At 57.9% G+C, this 20647-nt stretch overlaps 1 protein-coding gene across 3 annotated transcripts; it reads right to left on the reverse strand.

The window, feature by feature from the left end:
* Positions 1–37: 37 nt before the first annotated feature.
* On the reverse strand, positions 38–9604 carry LOC117650538 (protein jim lovell). 3 transcript variants are annotated; one of them, XM_034394051.1, is made up of 8 exons: positions 9418–9604; positions 8321–8840; positions 7862–8200; positions 7649–7783; positions 7488–7563; positions 7133–7156; positions 6692–6856; positions 38–6592 (listed from the first exon to the last, which is right to left on the reverse strand). In XM_034394051.1, exons 1-8 carry the CDS (start codon positions 9579–9581, stop codon positions 5520–5522), a joined length of 2496 nt encoding a protein of 831 aa, XP_034249942.1. In that variant the 5' UTR covers positions 9582–9604; the 3' UTR covers positions 38–5519. The 3 variants fall into 3 exon arrangements, with proteins under 3 accessions (XP_034249942.1, XP_034249935.1, XP_034249950.1); XM_034394044.1 differs by having other exon boundaries at positions 6683–6856; XM_034394059.1 differs by lacking the exon at positions 7133–7156 and having other exon boundaries at positions 6683–6856.
* Positions 9605–20647: the final 11043 nt, after the last annotated feature.

The raw sequence follows: 20647 nt of genomic DNA on the forward strand, positions 1-20647 counted from the left end.
TCCTGCCTGGGGAAATTCCCAATTAATTTTTTCCAGCTTTTGTTGCTCATAAATTTATTTACATATATTAAAAACCTATTTCTACAAAACATAGTTTACAGAATCCTTTTGCGATATGTTTTTTTCACATAGCGCGGAAACAAATGTTTATCAGCCAAATACATTTGTCTTGGTCGTTTCCAGACCATTTATGTTTAGAGGTCAATGATGTAGCTAGTATATTCACAAAATTTTAACAAACACCAACTTTCTATGTACATCTATCGTAGTGAAAACACACAACATTACACATTTATGATACAATAGCAGACACCTGCACTTAAGATTCTTTTTCAAAACACACCAAGACTAGTCATAATGACATGGAAGCCTTGTGAGTAAAATCATAAACAACAGACTGAACAATATTTACTGCTTTGCGAGAAACTTTCAATGATCTCTATGCAAACATAAAATGGGATTCTGTTTGGCAAGGAATTTAAGAGCCCCTAAATTTTGCAATCTTATACCAAAACTATTAAATTTTTAAATTAATAGTATACAAGATAGCACCAATAATTAAGAAATGAGAAAGTCCTGAACCCAGAGTCCCTTTCTTAGTCAAAGACAGTTATGCAACTCAAGTGTTGTAAAGAAATAGTAATCAAACATGTGGCCAAAGTACAACAGATGTTGACTAAATAATACAAATTGCAGCATATCGTCACTGAGAGAAAAGCAGATAAAAAATAAAAGCTATTTTTAAGAAGAACGTTTAGGATAGCTTTTCGATATTTACGTTTTTTTTCCTTCTTGGTTATTGAAGTCTACAAATGAGAGACTTTAATGCCTGTATCAGTTGAGAGGATTGAGGTAGATGTGTTTCACATTGGTAATGAACTCATCGTGAAAATGTTACTTATGTAGCCCAGAAACAAGAGAGCTGCATTGATAAATTAATGAGATGCCACTATATGGGGTGTACCTTTTCCTTTCAGAGTGGATTTAGGGAAAATTTTATAAAATAAAATGATCAGTTTAAGGAGTGTATATATTCACAGGCCACATTAGGGCAATGGTGCCAAAAGAGGCTAAGGAACTTAAACCTTCAGGAAAATCTCACTCAGCCACCACAGAGCAGCTGGGCAAATAAAATTTGCCAACGTCTAATGCACAACTACATAGTGGATGTTTTCTTTATAGGAGGGGGATTCTGGAAAAATAAAAAATAAACTAAAAATGGGTTGAACTTTGTTTTATAAGAATTGGTATTCTTATTTCAATAAATACTATCATCACACATTACAACATAAAATGTTCTGAAGTAACATTTGTAAATTATGATGGTTTGTGCCAACATATAAGAAACAAATAAGAAAAACTAAACAGAACAAAATTCAAACTAGTCAGTGTTGCTTTGCAATATTATCACTTAACGCTTTCAAGGCGTTACTTTTGTAAAGGACATCTTTGTCCCAGATACAGTCAAATGATCTAAAGGGAAAATCCCCAGAGGACTGAGAGCCCTCTTACAAAACAGCCTCACATTGAATATCATTTACATCATAAATGTAAACAAATAAACAAAATATACAAAAAAAATGAGTATGCACAACATAGAGGAACTAAAACAAAGAAAGCCTTGAGAAATGATTCAAAATCAGGGTATCAGTAGGGTCAGGCAAACTCCAAACTGAGTGGTTCATGAAGGACTGGAAAGTGAATAAAAGCGGTGCAATGCTATAATTAACATCACAGTTCAAGAGCACCGTTATCATCAATACAGCTTTCCCCTACACAAGTCTCTATCAATGAATAGGAACCATACAAGATCAGAACAGACTTACGACATAGCACCAGTAGTATATAATCCAGCTATTGCAGTAAACAGACAATAATTGAAGTCCTAGAATAGTACCCACCCACCATCTTACTACGATAGCACCTTGACATCTACTTAAAAACTGTAGAACCACTCAATTGGAAGCCTTTCCCAGCAAATTATATTTGGAGACCCAGTTACTCTTGATCATTTGCATACTTAACCGTGACATACAATTATATTACATGATTAATAACGAGACTACCATTTTCCGCATTCACTTTGTTTTCGGTATGAAAGGAGGTATACTATTTCAATTTCCACTTTCTGTAGTAGTCATAATGATGTTGCATATTATTAAGCTATCCATATTACATTTTTTTTTGCAATTACCATCACCAAATCATAAAACATAAAGATGAGGAACGACTTCAAAAACTAACAAATTTACAATGAAACAATGACAATCATAAACATTTACGAGTTCAAAACAAGAAAAGTGTTTAACATAAAAAGGAACTTTAAACTATACCCTTTTTCAAAAAAAGTGCAAATTGTAAACAAGGAATAAAATTGTGTTTCTTCTTGAATTGAGAAAATGATAATAACCACTTTCAAACCTAAAGCAATTATTAATACTTCAACTGCACAACCTTTTATTCGCAAAATCTTTGACTTTAACCCGTTGGCACTGGACGCATGAGTCTCTCAAACCTATTTATTGAACAGTACCGTACTGTTCATAAAATTGTGCCATTGTGTTTAAAACACGCAAAATAAATGATGCTGAGAGGAGTTACTAATACATTCTGGCAAACCATTTTGCACCGTAGACAGAGAGATAATATTAACAGTTTTGTTTGATAGTGTGATTTGCTTTCATTAAATAGTGAAGATACATGTTTAACTATGGAAGATGTGTAGGAACAGTTGTGGTAAGGCAGATAAAATAGACATTCTTTTCTTAATCTATGAACTGTAGCATAAAAATGTTATGGGAGGGATATATTGTAATCAAATAGGACTTAACTGGTGATATGAGCACAGCACAAGGATAGGAGTGGTTCATGAGCGCAATAACATCTTGGTCCAAAACACTCGGACTTAAATTGTAAGCAATTGGGACACCAATATACAAAAAGCATGATATATGACAAACTTCTTGAGAGATCAATCACAGATTCATAACATGTAGGACTTGTGTGCTGCACTCTGGGAGCAGCAAGTGAGCCTGAATTATTGAATTATTAAGTTGTATCTGATAACAGAGTTTACCTTTGCTTAAATGGGGGAATCAGTATATAAAGTAACAATAATCTGTTAACTATGAATAAATTGATGAATATTTTACCCTGTAAATTAAGTAAGTATAGAGATCTGCAGTGGTATGAAGTTTGTATCAGAAACATTAACTGTTAGCTGGAATGTATTTTCTGCAGTGCATAGAATTAAAAATATTCCTTCAAATATTGCGCTACTCTATTCATGGAGCTCTATCGACCACTACATACACTCGCGCGAAAAGAAGAATTTGTTCATGAACATGATGCTCTCAATGAAATACATTATTAAATTAGACATGACATGAGTGCTAGTAGTAACAATAATTATATAATAGCAAGGATGATAAGGGATTAATTATCTTAAAATGGAGCTTTGTGCTCCACATAATTGTAAGAATTTTTACATAACAAGAGCCGAAAGCACATTTGCTTTCCCAAATTAACTTTATGATGATATTATCCATTATCGGGGATTTTGAATGTCCAATACATCACAACAATATCAATTAAAATCATTTTTTCATGTCTCTAATGTAATTACATCAAAAGGATAGAGCGAGCACTACATATGATGAACAATAGATCAATAGTAGTGAATACATCAAAAGAAACTGAGAACCAGACACTGCCTATAATTTAAGATAATTTCACTACTTTCGTTCCACATGGCAAGGTTACTATATAAACAATATTTACAAAATATATTAGTTAAAGAGATGTCCTTGGGCCCTATCGCTACAATCCAACAACACAGAAATATTTCTGCACGTAACCAATTAAAATATTAATAAAGATCACATTTTCACCCACAATAGATCTGTCAGGTGATTCTGAGGGGGAAAAACTTTTTCTGCAACATTCATTCAACTATTGAAAGTTCTGAAAATTGATGTACAAAGTGTATACTGTCCCATAGATGGATGAATAACAAAACAAATGTCATCTGTATAATATGGATAAAAATATGGTTAAATTCTTACAACTATTGTAACACAAACCTTATGCATGAAAATGCAATATTTGGTATAAAATCTCTGCAGGAACTGTAGTAGTTAATTGTTATAAATATAAGTGGTGATGAAGAAATATATTTCTTCAATTGAAACAAGAATGAAGTCAGTCTTCTCTATAGATCATTGGCAAATGTAAAACTGCTCAAGCATCCGATGAGCAGCACAGTGACGGCTAGCAGCAAGCACTAAAACATAACAAGCCCCAACTCATCATTCGGTATGTACTGCAATATTCTCAAGGGAAGCACAGGTACTATATCGACTCTTACAGAATGTAACTCTTAAGATATAGTAAATAGGCAATGTAACTAATACAAACTTTCACAGGGATTGCTTTGCTTGCAGGGATTTCAACAATCTATTTTCTTTAGAAGTATATTGAATCTGTACTACTCAGTTTGAAACCAGTGCTTCCAAAAAATCATGAACTATAACTAAAACAGATAATTTGCAGAAGAATGCAAAATGCAGATCACCACTTCGTTAACTGACAATATTTTAAAGGAAATAAATATAAGAAAAACAATGATGTATCACATATAATAATTTAATTTAAGATGCATTGATAGAAAATGTAAGTGAGTATATCGAGCTGTGTAAAAAGACCAATGATGGGTCTGCACTTAAAATATAATGTGACGTTTAACAGTAACACAAACAAATTATACAATAACGCAGAATTACATCCATCATGGTTTACACTCAGCATTCGAGTTCTCACTTAACACCATATACTAGCATGATGTCCATGCATGCATTTATTTTTGGTTTCTACCCACACATCACCGAAAACAGGAATGTAGTCACACCACATCCACACAGCTGTCCTATCACTGGCATAGTTCGTGAATAATCCTAGCACAAAATGGACTACAAGTTCATCACTTGCACACTTTGATAGTCATGGTAAATTAAAAAGAAAGAATGAAAGTAACAGTGTCACAGTAATGTCCTGGTGCACCATGGTTATGAAGAGGTCAGCACTGACTTAGAATCACAAGAGAACAAGCCATGGGCACAAGTGGCAGCGTTTCTCTTTAGTTTTAGTATACACATTGTAACGCGTGGCGCGCCACGTCCTCCTCTTCTTTTGCGTTCGCGTTTGCACCCTGCATAAGACCCGGCCCAAAAACCGAAAGTGGTTAAATCGTGTGCAGGATAAGTAAGTACGAAGCAAGCAGTTTTCGTGTTTCTATCCCAGTCACAAGGATAGGCGGCCGGCTCAGGTGGGACACGGGACAACACAAGCTGTAGCTGCAGTGGAAACGTCTACGCTACATAACTGGGGGAGAGTTAAGAAAAACTACTGATATGCTAGTAGATCAAGACGGGGACGAACTTGCTGAGTCTGTCTAGGTCTTCCCCTGACACTGGCGGTGGCTGCTGCTGCTTCTTGGCATACTTCTTATCCTGCCCACAATTCTATTCCTGGCCGTTGAACTCGACCAGCTCCGGCTGGGCGGGCAGCATCGCCAGGGGCGGCGTGGGCACGGGGGTCATGGCGGACACGGGGATGGGGTCGTCCTTGGGGAAGTCCTTGGGGCTGGCCACCCCGCAGGCGCGGAAGGCCATCAGGTCCTGGGTCTTCATCAGCTTGTCGGTGTTGGTGTTGTTGTTCTCCTGCGTGGGCGAGGGCGGCGTGGCGGGGGCCACGGGCGGCTGCGGCGTGGACTGCGAGGACCGCGGCGAGGACGGCGGGTCCCGCTCTCGTTCCCGCTGGTCGCGTTGGTCGCGTTGGTCCCGCTGGTCCCGCTCTCGTTCCCGCTCCCGCATCATCTCGCGGTCCTGCTGCTCCCGCCGCTGCTGCAGCATCTCCCGCTGCTGCTGCTGCAGCTCGCGCTCGCGCTCCCGCAGGATGACCTGGTGCGCCTGCGCCGCCTTGCGCTCCCGCTTGCGGTCCCGCTCGCTCTCCCGGTCCCGCTCCCTCTCGTCGTGCTCCAGGTCGTCCTTCCCCCGGAAGCTGGCGAAGTCCAGCGCCAGGGGCAGCTGGCCCGCGCCGGCCTGGTTCAGGCGGTTCTTGTCGGACTGCGGCAGCAAGTGCACCATGCTGACGGGCATGGGGAACGAGCTGAAGTCCGGGTAGAAGTTGCCGGCCGAGTAGGGGCTGAAGTTGGGCCCCATGATGAGATCGGACTCGGGCATGGCGGGCACGTCGCGGTCCATGTCGCGGTCCAGCCTGTCGATGCGCTCCATGTGCTGCTCCTTGGTGGTGATCTGGTTGTTGTTGTGGCCAAGCGGCGGCAGTCCCAGCAGCTCGAGCGGCCCCATCGGCCCGCCCTGGCAGTCCTTGCGCAGCTGCTCCAGCTTGAGCGACTTGCCGTACTTGCCGCGCACGTACATGAGCAGTGAGTTGTAGGGGATGCCGAAGATGCGCGACGCCTGCGACGTCGTCATCTTCTTGTTCCACACGTGCTGCAGGGCCTCAGTGAGCTCCGCGTTGGTCCACGAACGGGGCGGGCCTCCGCGCGGCGCAGAGTGCTGGCCCTTGGGTCGACCTGCGCAGTGTACACATCCACCGTCAGTCACCACGCAAACCGAGAGCAAAGCCAGCAACGCAGAGAGGAAAAATGGTTTCGGATGCAGACCTGACTTACCGTCCTGCCACTTGCTCTTGCTCCGCTTGCCGCTAGTGGTCGGGCCCGAGCCGGAGACGGGGCCGGCGTTGGGGTTGGGGTTGGGGAGGTGGTGGTTTTCGTTGCGGGACTCGGGCAGGTCGTTCAGCAGCGGGTTTCGGCACGCCTCCATGCCGGGGAACAAGCCTGCAACAGGAGAAGCACCTCGTCAGCAAGCCACCTGGGCGTCGTCGCGTCGTCCGGGACGACACGCGCTGTAGGCGTGGATCCAGGGAGGGCAATAAAAGCGTCCCCCCCCAAAAAACGACAAAAAATAGCACCCCTGTAGGTAGGCACACTTTGCGACACCCCCTCCCTCCCTGCACCCGTCTCTGGATCCGCCCCTACGCTCTGTGCACGCGCCGAGCCTCTACAGGCCGTCGAGAAGCTACGACGCAACCCTGGCCTAGAAGATAGACTCACCGAGCTGAGAGTCCAGAGGGAAGACTGCAACACACAAGACGCAAAACGGAGCGCTTAGTACCGCAACCTCGTCGGCCGCCACCCGAAATTAACTTCACTTCGACCACTGATAGCAATCATTGCCACAGGTGACTACCGCCCCGCCGGAGACAGGTGTACGAGAGGTTGCCTGGTTGGCATTGCCTGGTTGGCATTGCCTGCTTGGCATTGCCTGCTTGGCATTGCCTGCTTGGCAGGCGACCACCCCGGCGGGGTGAGGCTGCGCGGGGCTGCCTGCTCCGCAGGCAAACGCCCAGACGGCACCACTGTTCCAAGCCAGACTAGCGCTACGCGAAGTACAGGGCCAATAACTTACCGTGCTGAGGAGTTGTCAGTGCCAAGGCCGAGAGTGAAGGCATAGTAGGGAAGCCGGGGTTGTCTAGCGATGAATCCTGGACGAGCAAAACATTGCGTTAGCACCACGTCATATAGAGTTTCAACGGTTCGGCGGTTCTTTACAAGACGCTCCCCACTCACTGGTCGGAGTCCAAGGAGGCCGGGGTGCGGGTGGTCTGGTACGTGGTTGGGGAAGTCTCGCCTCTCCGGGTTCGACATGTCGAGGCAGTCGGCGGACTGAGATTCTTCGCTCTCGTGCTTTAGACTCGGAGGCATCTGCGAATCGGAAGACCACGCGGTTAGAGATCGGAAGCAGCCATACCAGGCCACTGCACTGCAAGGGTCACTACTCACTGCGTTGGGCGTGGTGGGCGGTGCGGGGGTGGTCTGTCTGGACGAGTGGCCGCTACGCTCGCCCCGCTCGCCGGGGAGGCCCACACTGGAAGGCCGGCTCCTCTTGGTCGATAGGTTCTCGGCCATGTCCAGGCGCTCCAGGCGCTCCATCCGGTCGGGGCGCTCGGGGCGCTCCGCGGTGGGCGAGGAGGTGGCTTTGCTCAGGTCCTGGGGCAGGCTGCCGGCCAGACTGCCGGCCAGGCTGCCAGGCAGCATGCCGCCCATGGCGCCCATGCCGAGCGCGCCGCGGCCCTCGCGACCTTCGCCGCTCTGTTCCCCTGACCTCCTGCGCGGCCTCGCCTGCGAGAACAACCACGGCGTGAAGGAGCAGGGCGTCAAGGACCACGGCGACGTGGCCAGGCTGCGCGCGCGGCGCAGCTCGTCGGCCAGCTCGTCGGCCAGCGCGGGCCGCCGCCTTACCTGCTTTCTCCTGGGCAGCGGCGACGAGCAGAAGTGGTCGCCCGACGGCGTGGGAGGGTTGTCGGAGAAGGAGATGTGGGGGATGGTGGGCAGCCGGAGCGGCGACGACAGCCGCAGGTCCCTGTCCGACGGCGAGGGGGAGTACGGCGACGACGCGCCGGGCCCGTTGTGCGGGCTCATGGCGTCGTCCTTGTGGTAGGCACCGGGGTAGTGCGGGAACTTCTCCAGGCACACCTGGGGCGGCGACTGCCGGCCGGACATGCCGGAGTGGCGGTCGCCGTGCCGGTCGCCGTGGCCGTGGCCGCGCGCCTGCGCCGGCATCTGGTCGTGGTGGCTCAGCCCGCGCACCTGCAGCGACTCGGCCGCCTTGATGAGCGACGAGAGCTGCTCCTCCACCACCGAGATCTCGCCCTTGTACATGAAGTCCACGATGCCCTGCAGCTCCCACGACCGGATGTCCTTGAGGACGATGACGGGGTGCTTGCACGGCGTCTCGGCGAAGATCTTCTCGAAGAAGGGGCTGCAACACGCACACAACGAGCATTAGAGACGAGAAACGCGCCCTTCACTCGCCCGTCCACGACGGCCACGACGGCCACGTCCACCAGGCCGGTGTGGGGGTACCTCCGGGTACCTCCGGGTACGTCCGGATGGCCGATTATCTTTTACATGTTCAGTAATGGCGGTAGTAAAAGTGGCGGCCGGCCTAGGCGGCCTATGCCTTATGCATGCGTCATGCTCCAGACCAGTGTACATTCTCGTTGCCTCCGTCGTCGCAACGCTCAGCGCTCCGCGCCGCGCACTCAAGCGAACGCCTTCCCGTTGTTAATACACACACATTTTACAGGTAAACTCATGATTTATGGCGTGGTGATTACAGAGGTATCTGTTGACGGAACAAGAGTGCCCTCGACGCCTCGAGACGAGACTGCGAGACTGCCGGGCCGGGGAGGCATCGGCCAGTGGAGTGGGTCTACACGTGCACGCGCGGAGCGCCCGGAGCGCACAGCGCGAAGCCTGCGAGGCCGAAAGGGAAAAAAGCGGCGCGCCGTAAAACTCGCGCGGCCTGGCCAAGCCGCCAAGCCTGGCCGACTCACCTGCATGCCGACAGCACCACCTTGTGCGCCCGGACGCGCCGAGTGTCCTCGCACACGAGGGTCACGTCCACCAGCGCCTCGCTCTGCAGCAGCGTGTCGAACGCGTGCAGGATGTGGGTCTGGTGGTTGTTCCAGCGGAGGCTGTAGTGCGGCGAGCCGGCCATGTCGCCGTCGGGGCCCGCGCCCACGCCCGCGCCCACGCCGCAGGGCCCGCGCTCGTTCACGCTAGCTGCAACAGACAAGCAAAGGGGGTGGTCAGTGAACAGTCCGTCGGACAGCCGAAGGCCGAAACACACTTCCAGAGGACGCACGCGTCGCAAGACCGTCGCCAATGCCGCCGCAAGCTGCCATGACGCTGGCGCGCTTGTCGATGGACTAACAGACCAACACTAACAATGCCCGGCCGGCGTGAGCGGCAGCAGCGGGAGGGAGCCCGTGTGTGATCAGCCGTCTCACCGCCTTGCCGAAGCCAGCAGCGGCCAGCAGCCGGGCACCGCGTCGTCACTTGTTTCTGCCAACAAAGGGCGCCGTGGAGGACTTCCCTCCCGTCCCATACCGTTTCGCACCGTTTCGCCACCACGGCTGCAACAACGCGGTGCCCGGCAGGCTCGGCCAGGCTCGGCCCGCGTCGCCGAGGCCAGACAAATAAAGCACGTCTTACGTTACATTTCACAGCCATCATCGCAAGGTGCGCAAGGCACGCCACGCGGCGGATCGCAGCGAAACGCAACCATTATCCCGTTTTAGTGCCGCGCAGGCCGCACGCTCGGACGGCCGCGGTCCATTCCTAGTATTTGCCGATGACATTGACAGCGGCGAAGGCGAAGGCTTGAGGCTTGGCCTGTTCCAGACAAGGTCTCGCCTCCACTTCGACTCGACTCAGCCGCGCCGCTGTTCCAGAAGACCCTGGCCCGGCCCCCGGCACGGCGGGCAGGTGAGGGCTCGCAGACAATACGCGCGAACACACACACACACACACACACACACACACACACACACACACACACACACACACACACGCACGCACACACGGGACCCACACATGCGTGGACGAAGCGGCGGACAGGCTGCCGGACTCGTTGGCCACAAATGAGTAAAGTAAGGTGCAGGTTAAGGCTTCCGCCCCCTCCCCCTTTCCCGTGCGGCAACACAATGTAAGCCGCGGCCGAACCCAGCCGCCTTAACCGCCCCTGCCGCTTTTACGAGCGATAATTTCCATTCTATACTCCTTGGGCGATCAGCGACACACGCCGCGCCAGCGCGCCACTCCTCAAACTGCACCACCATCATCACGGCCACATCGACAGCGCAAGGACAAACAGAGGAGAAACCGGCCGGAAAGGAAGGCGAACCGCCGCCACCGCGTCGCACTGCACGCCCCGCGGCGGGGCCCGCGATACTTTTGCAGCCGACGGCTACGACATTTTCTTCGGGCGTGTCGTGGAGGGGGGAGGGGGACGGGGGGCTCGACTTCTAGACACGGCGAGAGCGCGCGCACGACAACGGCACGGCAAGCGGTTCGTAAGAAATCCAATCGAGTTTGTCATAAGGCAGCGGCGGGCGGTGGCGGCAGATCAGGTAATGCAACATGACTTGACAACTGGGTCAGCGCCGCCGCGCCCCGCCACGCCCCGCCCCGCTCCGCTGCAGCAGCCCGACACCGCGTTGCGCGCCGCGCTCCGCCATCCACCCCCTCACGCATTACATGTCGCGGGGCGGGGCGGGGTGAACGCGTTGGCGGTGGCGGTGGCGCAAGGCGGACGCGTGGAGCACAAATGGATTCTTCTGCGCCGTGGCGCCGCCGCCGTGTTTTCCAGCCGAGGTGGCACGCAAATCTACGCACCGTTTAATGACGGTTTGATCGGCGCGTCGCGAGGGCGGGGCGGGGCGGGGCGGGGCGGGCACGCGCCTCGCCGCGCAACCCTTTGGCGATTTCAGCCGCCACTCGCTAACGACATCGCGCACGCATTATTTCCACGCGTTTCCACGCACGCTGAGTGACCACGCAGCAGACTGATTCCGAGAGTGGCTCTGTCTCTCTCGCACCTACAGGGGGCGCCCACGAGTGCGATAGAGACAGTCTGCTGGTTGGCGCATTGCGCTGCCTACGCACAACGTTACATCGACTCGCGCCCTCCACACTCCCGCACCCCCACACCCGAAGCGGCAGCGACACTCAAATTAATTATTTTTCCTCGTACATTTCCCAACCGAGTGAGTGAGTGCACGTTCTTGTGTCTCTCTCCATGTTTCCTCTTTTCCTTTATACGGCGTTCTTTCTGCCTGCCTCCCCACACCGTCCCCTCCTCCCCGCTCCCCCGGTAAAAAACGGCAAACCCGACCCTGACAACACGCCACCGCCTCCCCCCTCCCCGTTCCCCGCACCTTGCCGGTCCATCCGTCATACATCAAAGCGATCCCTGTTTGGCTCCCCAATTACATTTGAGCGATAGGGCGCGGCGCGGCGTGGCGGGGTGAGGCGGGGTGAGGCGGGGTGCGGCGGGGTGCTCGGCGCGGTAATACACCTCGGCGGCATCGGCCAGGTAGGCGAGGCACTGTAACTAGCGAGGTGGCGGGAGCGGTCGGGTCCGGGTCAATAGATTATAGGGCTCGTGCAGCGCCCGTGCATGCGGGTGGTCGAAATTGTTGCAAAAGGGTGAGAGTTTGAGCCCGTCGCGGCGAAGTGCTTCAGAGAGCTTAATACTCAATGCTACGGGCGCGGCAGTTAAGGGGGGCAGAAAACACTGAACCTTGAGCGAGCGTGGCGGGAACTTGCGGAAAAACCGGGGCTGGGCGTCAGACTTCGCGGTCAGGGGGTTTCATCTTCGTCGTTTCGCGTATGACGAGTATCCCGAAGAATAAACCATGAGCGAGAAGAAACTGCCTTGGCGCGTCACTGCACCCTGCAGATTCGCCACGCTCGCCGCGTCGTGGCCGCGGTGCCGCGGTCCGGTCGGAGCAGCGAGCAGCGAGCAACGAGCAGACGACGCGGCCAGGCGGCGTCCGCCGCGCGACTCCGAGACTCCGGGCCGGGACTGGCTGCCTGGCGGAGGGAAGGAGCCTTTGCCTTCGCTTCGCCAGCTCCGACAGCTTCGGCCGGCTCGGCTCGCCGGGCTCGCCCCTCGCGAAAAGAACCGCGGAAAGTAAAACAGCGGGGGAAGGACACGGACACGCGGACGGGCGTGGGGCGGGGCCGAGCCGCGGGCCGAGGCAGTGCCGGCGCTCGCTCACAGAGGGCGCTGGCGTGCTGGCATGCTGGCAGGCCCGCCGCCAGCACGGCCCGGCCAGCCGGCAGCAGCGACGGCGCCGCCGCGCCACGCCGCGCGCCCCGCGCCCGCGCCCGCACGCGGTTCTCTAATCACGACGCAAAAATGCCAAAATCGAGGCCCTTTCCTCCGGGACGAGCGCAGTGCGGCAGCGCGGCCACTTTGGGGGGCGTATGTAGACGAACGACCTGTTCGTCGCGCTGTCTCCGTCGCACTCATGGGGCTCTCCGCCAGGGTGCGAGAGAGACAGACAGCTGACTGACGGCGAGTTATCGACAGCGGCGATCGACGGGCCGCCTCACAGTTAGGCCCCGGCCTGCAGACTCCCGGCGGGGGGGGGGGGGGGCATGCATTTCGCTGGCATGGCCGGGCACGGCGCTTGGTTTGGTTCTCACACCGGTAGGGACAGAAGTGGAAGGCGGGGGAGGGGGTAACAGGCACAGGACTCGGAGCGGGCAAGCACTTTGCAACGCAATTGCGAAAATCGTGACTACGGCCGGCTGGCCGGCCAGGGCCAGGGCGGCATGGCAGCGGCCCGGCCCGGCCAGCGCGCCAGCCTCTCCGTATGACGGCAAAGATGCTGTGTCACACAGGGGCGTAATGCGAAAGTAATGCCTGCGCGGTCGACACACAGACAAGGCGGCCGGGCCGCGGCGTCCAGTCACAGCGCGGCGTCGGCCCCGTCGGCCCACCGTCGGGAAGGGCGGGCACTGCGGACCGCGGCCAGTGCCCGCCGCGCACACCGAAAAAAAAGAGAGAAATAGGCGAGGACCGGCGAGCACGCGGGAGCGAGAGAGACAGGTAGAGACCGGGGGATAAAAAGCGAGCCGCCTCGCGGCGAGGCGATTCGAACCCGCGCCGCGTGCATCAATAATCGCCGGCAAACGGGGACGCGCAACCAGGACGTGGCGCTCGAACGGGCCGGCCGGGCCGCGTCTCCAGGACCGGGTGAAGCAACAGGAGTGCAGCGTGCACATCCAGGCATCCAGGCCGCCGGCCCGGCGGACTCATTCCGTCGCCCTGTCTCTCTCGCACCCACACGGGACGCCCCGCGAGTGCGAGAGAGACAGGGCGACTGCTCCCTGATTGACAGTGGGGCTGATAAGGGCCGCGGCGCGGTGCGGCGCGGTGCTCCGCGGGCACGACGAGCACGTAAATCACCCCGCCTCCCTGCCTCGCCTCGCCTAGGCCTCGCCTTGCCTCGCCTTGCCTCGCCTTGCCTCGCCTTGCCTCACATCGATACAATGTACGATCGACCTAATAAACAGCATGACAAGCGATCGGGGAACGCCGTAAAGTACCAATTTGCATGCTGTGCGGCATGCACCCAGTGCACCCCAGTGCACCCCAGTGCACCGCCGAGAGTCCGGGCAAGTGCATGGGGCACTGCACTGCCGGCACTGCCACGCGGCGCCGACGGGTCTGCGTGGGTGGGCCCGACGCCCGGGCCGACCACGCCGACGCGCGCGCGGACGAGCTGGACGAGCACGCCACTCCACGTTGCGAGAGCCAGCCGTCTGTCGCTCTGTCTCTCTCGCATCCTTACGGGCAGCCCCACGAGTGCGACAGAGAAAGAGAGATGACTCTTGAATCGCTCGACAGGGCGAGGCCGGCGAGGCCTAGCTGTAAATCACGGATCGACGCGGCGGAGCGCCTCCTCGACGTGGCGCCTCCAGGAAAAAAAGAGGCGCCGCCGCCGGGACGCGAACCCACGCCCGCCGGCCGCCGCTCTCATTCGCATCCCTTTCTCACACCAAACGCCTCGAGGCCTCATCACGTTGCGGCCCGCGGCGCAACGCCGATAAACAATATTTATGCAATGTCATAAAAATATCGGCGCGCGCGGCGCTGTGGCGTGTGGCGTTTGGGCCGCGGCGCGCCGTGGTGCTGCGGTGCCGTGTCGGACCCCGCCGTGTCCAGGCAGCATAATCGCCGGTAATAACGACCCGCGACTGCATGAGTGAGTTAGAGTGGCCCGCAACATTTTCACGATTCGACGCGACGACGCTGACGTGACGACGCGGCGCGGCCAAGTAGTATACGTAGTACGCGCGCGTCTTTGGCCAGGCAGCATGCTCGGATCGAGGAGGGGGGGGGAGAGGGGAATTGACCCCTTTGGCCGTAGATAGCCGCCTGAAAGGTAGGCAAAAAGTGCTACTACTTAGCCCCTCCTTCAGACCACGTCTGGTTCCGTCCGACACTGTCGGGAAGCCAGGCTTTTGGCCTCGCCTCCAGGAGCGCGGTGGAGCCGAAGCAGGGCGTCAGCCAGTTCGATCCGCGAGCCTCCATGGAGCCGCGGCCTGGAATAGCCCCGCCGCCGCAGAGACGGCGAAGCCGAAATTAGCGCTCCCCGAAGACCGAAGACGCGGGCCAGAAACCAGAAGCACCGCAGAGTTAGAGTTGCCGCGTTACCTCAGCCAGCGCAGCCAGCAGGCCGCCGTCTCCCTCGCACCCCAGCGGGACGCCCAGCGAGTGCGAGAGAGACAGAGCACGGAATCGGCCGGTTCGGGACGAGCGGTGCGGTGCGCCACTGTATCGGTATCGACCAAGCGCGGGGCCCGCGGTACCCGCTACCCGCGGAGTGGAGTGGAGCCGGGCGCCCGGCACAGCCACACACATTGGCCGAGGCGAAATCGCCCTCCAGAGCGAAACGAACCGAAACGCCACACGCGGGAGTGGAGGGTAATCGACCAAGTTCGTGACAAAGCCTCCGCGCCGGACTGTGCCGCACTGCCCGCTCGTTGCTCGCCCTTTGGCGTGGCGGTACGGCGTTCGTTCTAAGAAGGCAGGGCAGCTTTTTCAAACACGCGTCCCTTCCTGCATCGTGCCGCCGCGCCGCCTTGCCGCCGCGTGGGGCCACGGCTAGGGCCATTGTGGGCTGGGCGTTGCGGCGGGGCGCGGCGGGGCGGGGCGGGGCGGGGCGGCCTTAGGTGCACGCCTTTCACCCGCCGCACCACTTCGCGCCACGCCACGCCACCGGCGCACGGACACAGGGCCAACCTTCCTCGAAGTGGCGGCTGTAATAGTGACAAATCGGGCGCCGCGATACAGCGCCACTTGGACACACCCCCGCCGCGCTGCCGCGCTCCGCCGGCCACTTTCGGAGGCGGCGGGCCGCGCCCGGCCGCGCCGGCACACCGATTCCGAGAGTCCTTTTCGTCGCTCTGTCTCTCTCGCACTCATGGGGCGTCCCGCACTGGTGCGAGAGAGACCGAGAGACGAAAACGACCCTCGGAATCGGCCTGCAGGGAAGACAAGCCCTGCGCGTAGGCCACCCGCGGGCCGCGGACCACTCGGCCGGCCTCTCTGGCAGGGCTCGCAGAAAGAAAGTGTGCCTCTGGCATAAAGACGGCGGCCCCGCCCCGCCCCGCCCGCCCCGCACGACGAGCGTGTGGAGGGCCGGAGGGCCGGAGGGCAGGGGCAACTTATGAATTGGACCAAAAGCAGAGGGAAGGAGAGGCGGCAGCGGCAGCCTTGCGGGAGTGCGATCAAACTTGACGGCACAAACTTTCTAAGGGCGCGCCACGCACACACGCGGACCTCTGTGTGTGTGTATGTGAGTGTACGTATTTGTATGTGTGTTTTCTTCTGTTTGTGCGGCCGCCCCGCATAGGGAAAACCTGCAGTGCTCGGGCCGGGGAAGTCGCGGCGGTGGCGGCGCGGCCCTCCAGAGGCTGGCTGCGCGGCTGCGCGGTGCCGTTTCATCATCGCTGGAGGGATAATCAGGCAGACTGGTGTAAGAGGAAGGAGGATGGAGGATATGAGGGGCTGCCTGGTGGCGCTGCCGCGCTGCTGCGGGCCCAGCAATACGCTCGGCGAACGCGTCGCGTCGCGCGTCAGGGAGCGCAGCGCGGCGCGCCGGGACACGGCCAGGACACGGCCAGGACACGGCCGGGACACGGCGGGGACGCGCGCGGAACGCCCGGCAATCTCATTACATGCCGCCTGCACACCTGGGCCCTGGGCCTGCTAGCCTGTCGGCAGCGCGCCCATTCCGGACAGCCTTCGTCGCTCTGTCCCTCTCGCACTCGCGGCGCACCCCGTGTGCGAGAGAGACAGAGCGGCGTCGTCGTATGGGCAACGGCGTCGGGTGTGACCCAAAAACAGCGCGGCGGCGGCGGCATGGCGGCATCCTGCACCGGATCAGCCCCTCGTCGAGCACTGCCACGACGGCGTCCTCGTCAGCACGGCGGCGCAACAACGCGGCGGGGCGCTGAGGCGCTACGCACTGTAATTGCCTCGGACAATTGGAAAATTAATAATGGGAGCGAACCGCCACTCCGCCACCACGACGGCGACCCCGGCCCGGTTACCACGCGGTGCCCAGGCCTGCCCAGCCTCATCGGCCGCCGGCGCGTGCTGACATTTTCTGGAGCGAGGCGGGGCAGCAGAGAGGCATCGGCGGCGCCCTGCCGGGCCCTGGCAGGGCCTCGCGAAGCCCCGCGCCGCGCGCCCCGCGCACCCCCGGATACGCAGCGCGGTACGTAAGGGGGTCACTGGCAGACAATGGGCGCGGCGGAGGGGCGGGGGAGGGGTCCAAAGCGAAACGCGGCCGGACCGCGACACCTATCGCGGATCATCCACCGCGCCGTCCACCGCGATGAAAGTGAAACACGAGGGCGGCTGGAACATTTCGACATCATCACACAAACGCACGCGCGCGCACACACACACACACACACACACACACACACACACACACGCACACTCACAGGCGCCAGCCGCACCCCGTCCAGGCGAGCGTCCGCCGGTGTGCGAAATTTTATTAACGTCGCCGAAATAGGCTATTGTCTGGGCGGGCGACGCGCCCAGCGCCACGCCACTGCGGGATGGACGCAGAGCGCACCGCGGCTGGAGTCAGTTACGACGACAGGCGAAGCAGCAGCAACAGCCGAAGCAGGTTCTCAGCGAGGAGACCGAAGGAGACGCCCCACGCAGTCGCCTTTCGCCGTGTATGCATACTGTAAAGCTGTAAAGCGTCGCCCCATGGACCACCGTCGGACTGTCGGCGGCCATTCCCGCGGAGGGAAAGGTTGTCGCGGTCGTCCAATTTGGACAACGTCAGCGATAGGCACACGGACACGAAAGGGGTCGGGGTGGGGGCCACGACCAGACGCCAGGGACGCCACCGCCGCCCCGCACCCCCTGGGTACACATGTTTGTTGCCCCGAGCGCGCGCGACGGGGTGGACGGGGGGCGGACGGGGGGCGTCGCGGCGCGGGGGGCGGGGGAGGGGGAGGGCCAGATCGAAACGACACAGATATCCTTTCAGCGCGATTCAAACCAACACTCGAGAAGCTCCACGACAGGGGGGCTGAGGGGTGGGGCGCGGGTCTCCGGTGGGCTTTGCTTTGCGATTCGATCGCGACGAGCGAACCGCTTCGACCCGCCAGCCCCGTCACTCGCCGTCATGCATAGTGTCCCCGTGTGTCACACGCGTCACGTGTAGTCACTCGCAGACACGACATGCTCATTCCCCGATTATTTATTTTTTTGTTTCCTTTCCGTTGGTTATCGTCAAAATCGCGACAACATAGTACGACGTCCACGTCGCGTCCCCCCTCCCACCACACAAAGGTCACGTGTGTTGCCTTCCAATGAGTCAAACGGACTGAAATCCTGCCGCCCCACCCACTTGACATAAAAAGCGAAGGGAAACAAAAAAAAAGGAGAAAAATTGCTCGTCAGCCGCGCAGACGGCGCGCCACGCCACCACCCCCTCAACGATCTTATTGCGCAAGCAAAATGAGACAGAAATAAAAAGTTGGAACGAAGAGGAAGAAGAGGCCAAGAATCGTCGCCGAGACTCGCCAGTCGGCCTCTGGTCGCTTCACCTTCACCGGCCGGCACCGAAAATAATTCATCACCTCAGTGCCGCCTTGGTACCTTGGTGCCGCCACCGCGTCAAAGCCAAGTCCTGCGTGACGGGGCGCTGGCCAGAGCCAGGACTCGCCAGTCATTAGCGGCAATCACGCGTCTCGCAGGACGAGCAGGACGAGCTGGAGGAGGCGGCTCGCCACGGCCCGGCCGGCACTACCAGCCAATACCCTTGGCGCTTTGGTCGCGGTAGCGGAGCGGCATCGCAGCGCGGCATCGCCGCATCGGCCCCAAAAGGAGAAAGAAAGAGAAACCAGACCGCGAGCCTTCACCTGCCGCGCCTGCTGCGCCTCGCCGCGGCCAAGTTCGTCGCCGTGGACGGCTGGACGGCGTTGTCGGGCAGTGCACCTGTTGGCGGACTGCAGCCGGACGCCGAGGCTAGCAGAGGCTGACGCCGTGAGTGTGATGGTGTGATGCGAGGAGGGGGCGTGGCGGGCGTGGCGCGGCATCGCGCGGCATGCAGGTACCACCACACCACTCCACATGGTGGGGCGGAGCGGCCGCGTCCAGCGCCGCCCAGGACGCCCGGCCCGGCTCCGCCCACTGCCCGCGCCGCCCCCCGCCCCGCCCCCTCGCCGGGCCCGCCCCCACCCGCACCGCCTCGCCGCGCCACCCGCGTTCCCGCGTTGTGTTCGCCTCTACATCCGCGCCAGCGCGCCGCCGGGATGCTCTATGCTCTCCTCGCTCGCGGCGCGCGGACAAGGCCACGACGGCGAGGACCAGCGCGTCTCCTAAACGCCGCCGCCGTCGTCGTCGTGGAGGTAACGGAGCGCGCCCTGCCGGCAGTCGGCGGTCCCGCGGCCCCGCGGCCTCCCCCACCTGCACGGTGGCCTGCAGAGGCTGGCCGGCCGCGCGGGGAACGACATCGTAAACCCAGCTCGCGCTGCCCCCGCCCCCGAGGCCCCGCGACGCCCCGTATCACGGCGAGGCACGCAAATGAGTCTCGTGGACACGGCCTGCCGGCCCGTCCGGCCGCACGGCGGCGCCGCGCCAGCACAACGAGGCCCTAAACCCCTTCGGGCCGCCACCGCCACGCACTTGCACACGTCCACGTCACGTGTACGGCGGGCCTGGCTTCGCACAGCGTCTCGCTGCTCTGTCTCTCTCGCACACACGCGGCACGCCCCATGAGTGCGAGAGAGGCGGACAGAGCGACGGCCGGCCGGCCCTACATGTAATTGCACCCCATTACCGTTCCGTACTATTATTCGTACGCGCTGCGGTAGGACCTATCGCACCGGGGAAACATATGCAGATAATGGGCGGGTCTGCCACCACCAGGACGCCGCCGGGACGCCGCCAGGATGCCGCCAGGACACCGCAGAAGGGATCCCGCGCGCCCGGCCGCGCGCGCGGACAGCCCGGCGCCGTGCCGTGCCGCGCCGTGCCGTTTCGACCGCAATAAAAGCTGCGGGCCGGCCCGCTCGCCCCCACAGCGGCACTACAGCAGCAGCCGGGGAGCACAGAGCAGAAGCCAAACTATTTGCAAGCGAGCACCACACGAGATGACCCGCACATAAGCACCGTATGGCGGCACGCACACACACAGACACACACAGAAGGGAAAGCACAACACAGCACTACAACACGCGCGGGGCGGCCTGTGGCGGAAAACAGCGCGCCGAGCCCGCAGGGCCGCAGGGATGCCGAAGGAAGGGCTGCTGGAAAGGGACGGCCAGACTTGTTGAAAGGAATGCGCTCGTTTCGGGGAAATGGAGGGGGAGAGGGGTTTGATATGGGGACAGAGAATGGGTGTGGAAAACGATGCCCCCTCGGCCCCCCTCCCCCCTCTGCGGTGGGCAGTAACGCGGCGTTACGTGAATTGGTCGGATAGGCCTTGGGGGAAAAGTTGTCCGTGAGTTTGCACAAGGCGTTGGTGGCACGGTGGCGGCAACGCCCCGCCCCGCCCCGCCCCGCCCCGCCGGGCCCGTCCAAGCGGCTCGACGACGTGAAAGGTGAAAGGTGTCGCGCCCCGCCAGCCAGCGAGCCAGCGAGCCAGGACAGGCACGAGCGAACACTGCGGACGTAAAACACGTAAGTAGGGCACTTTTCGCGCCGCCCGCGCCGCCCCGCCAGCAGCCCTCCCT

This window comes from Thrips palmi, unplaced genomic scaffold (assembly GCF_012932325.1).
Source record: "Thrips palmi isolate BJ-2018 unplaced genomic scaffold, TpBJ-2018v1 HiC_scaffold_10, whole genome shotgun sequence".
In the NCBI taxonomy this organism is placed as follows: Eukaryota; Metazoa; Arthropoda; class Insecta; order Thysanoptera; family Thripidae; genus Thrips; species Thrips palmi.

Excerpts from the sequence above, each read along its gene's own strand:
- LOC117650538 (XM_034394044.1), bottom strand. The coding sequence starts at position 9,581 with ATGGCCGGCTCGCCGCACTACAGCCTCCGCTGGAACAACCACCAGACC. Across the intron at positions 8,841-9,417 it reads GTGGTGCTGTCGGCATGCAG|CCCCTTCTTCGAGAAGATCT; the intron begins GTGAGTCGGCCA and ends TGCGTGTTGCAG. Across the intron at positions 7,784-7,861 it reads CGCCCACCACGCCCAACGCA|ATGCCTCCGAGTCTAAAGCA; the intron begins GTGAGTAGTGAC and ends TCCGATTCGCAG.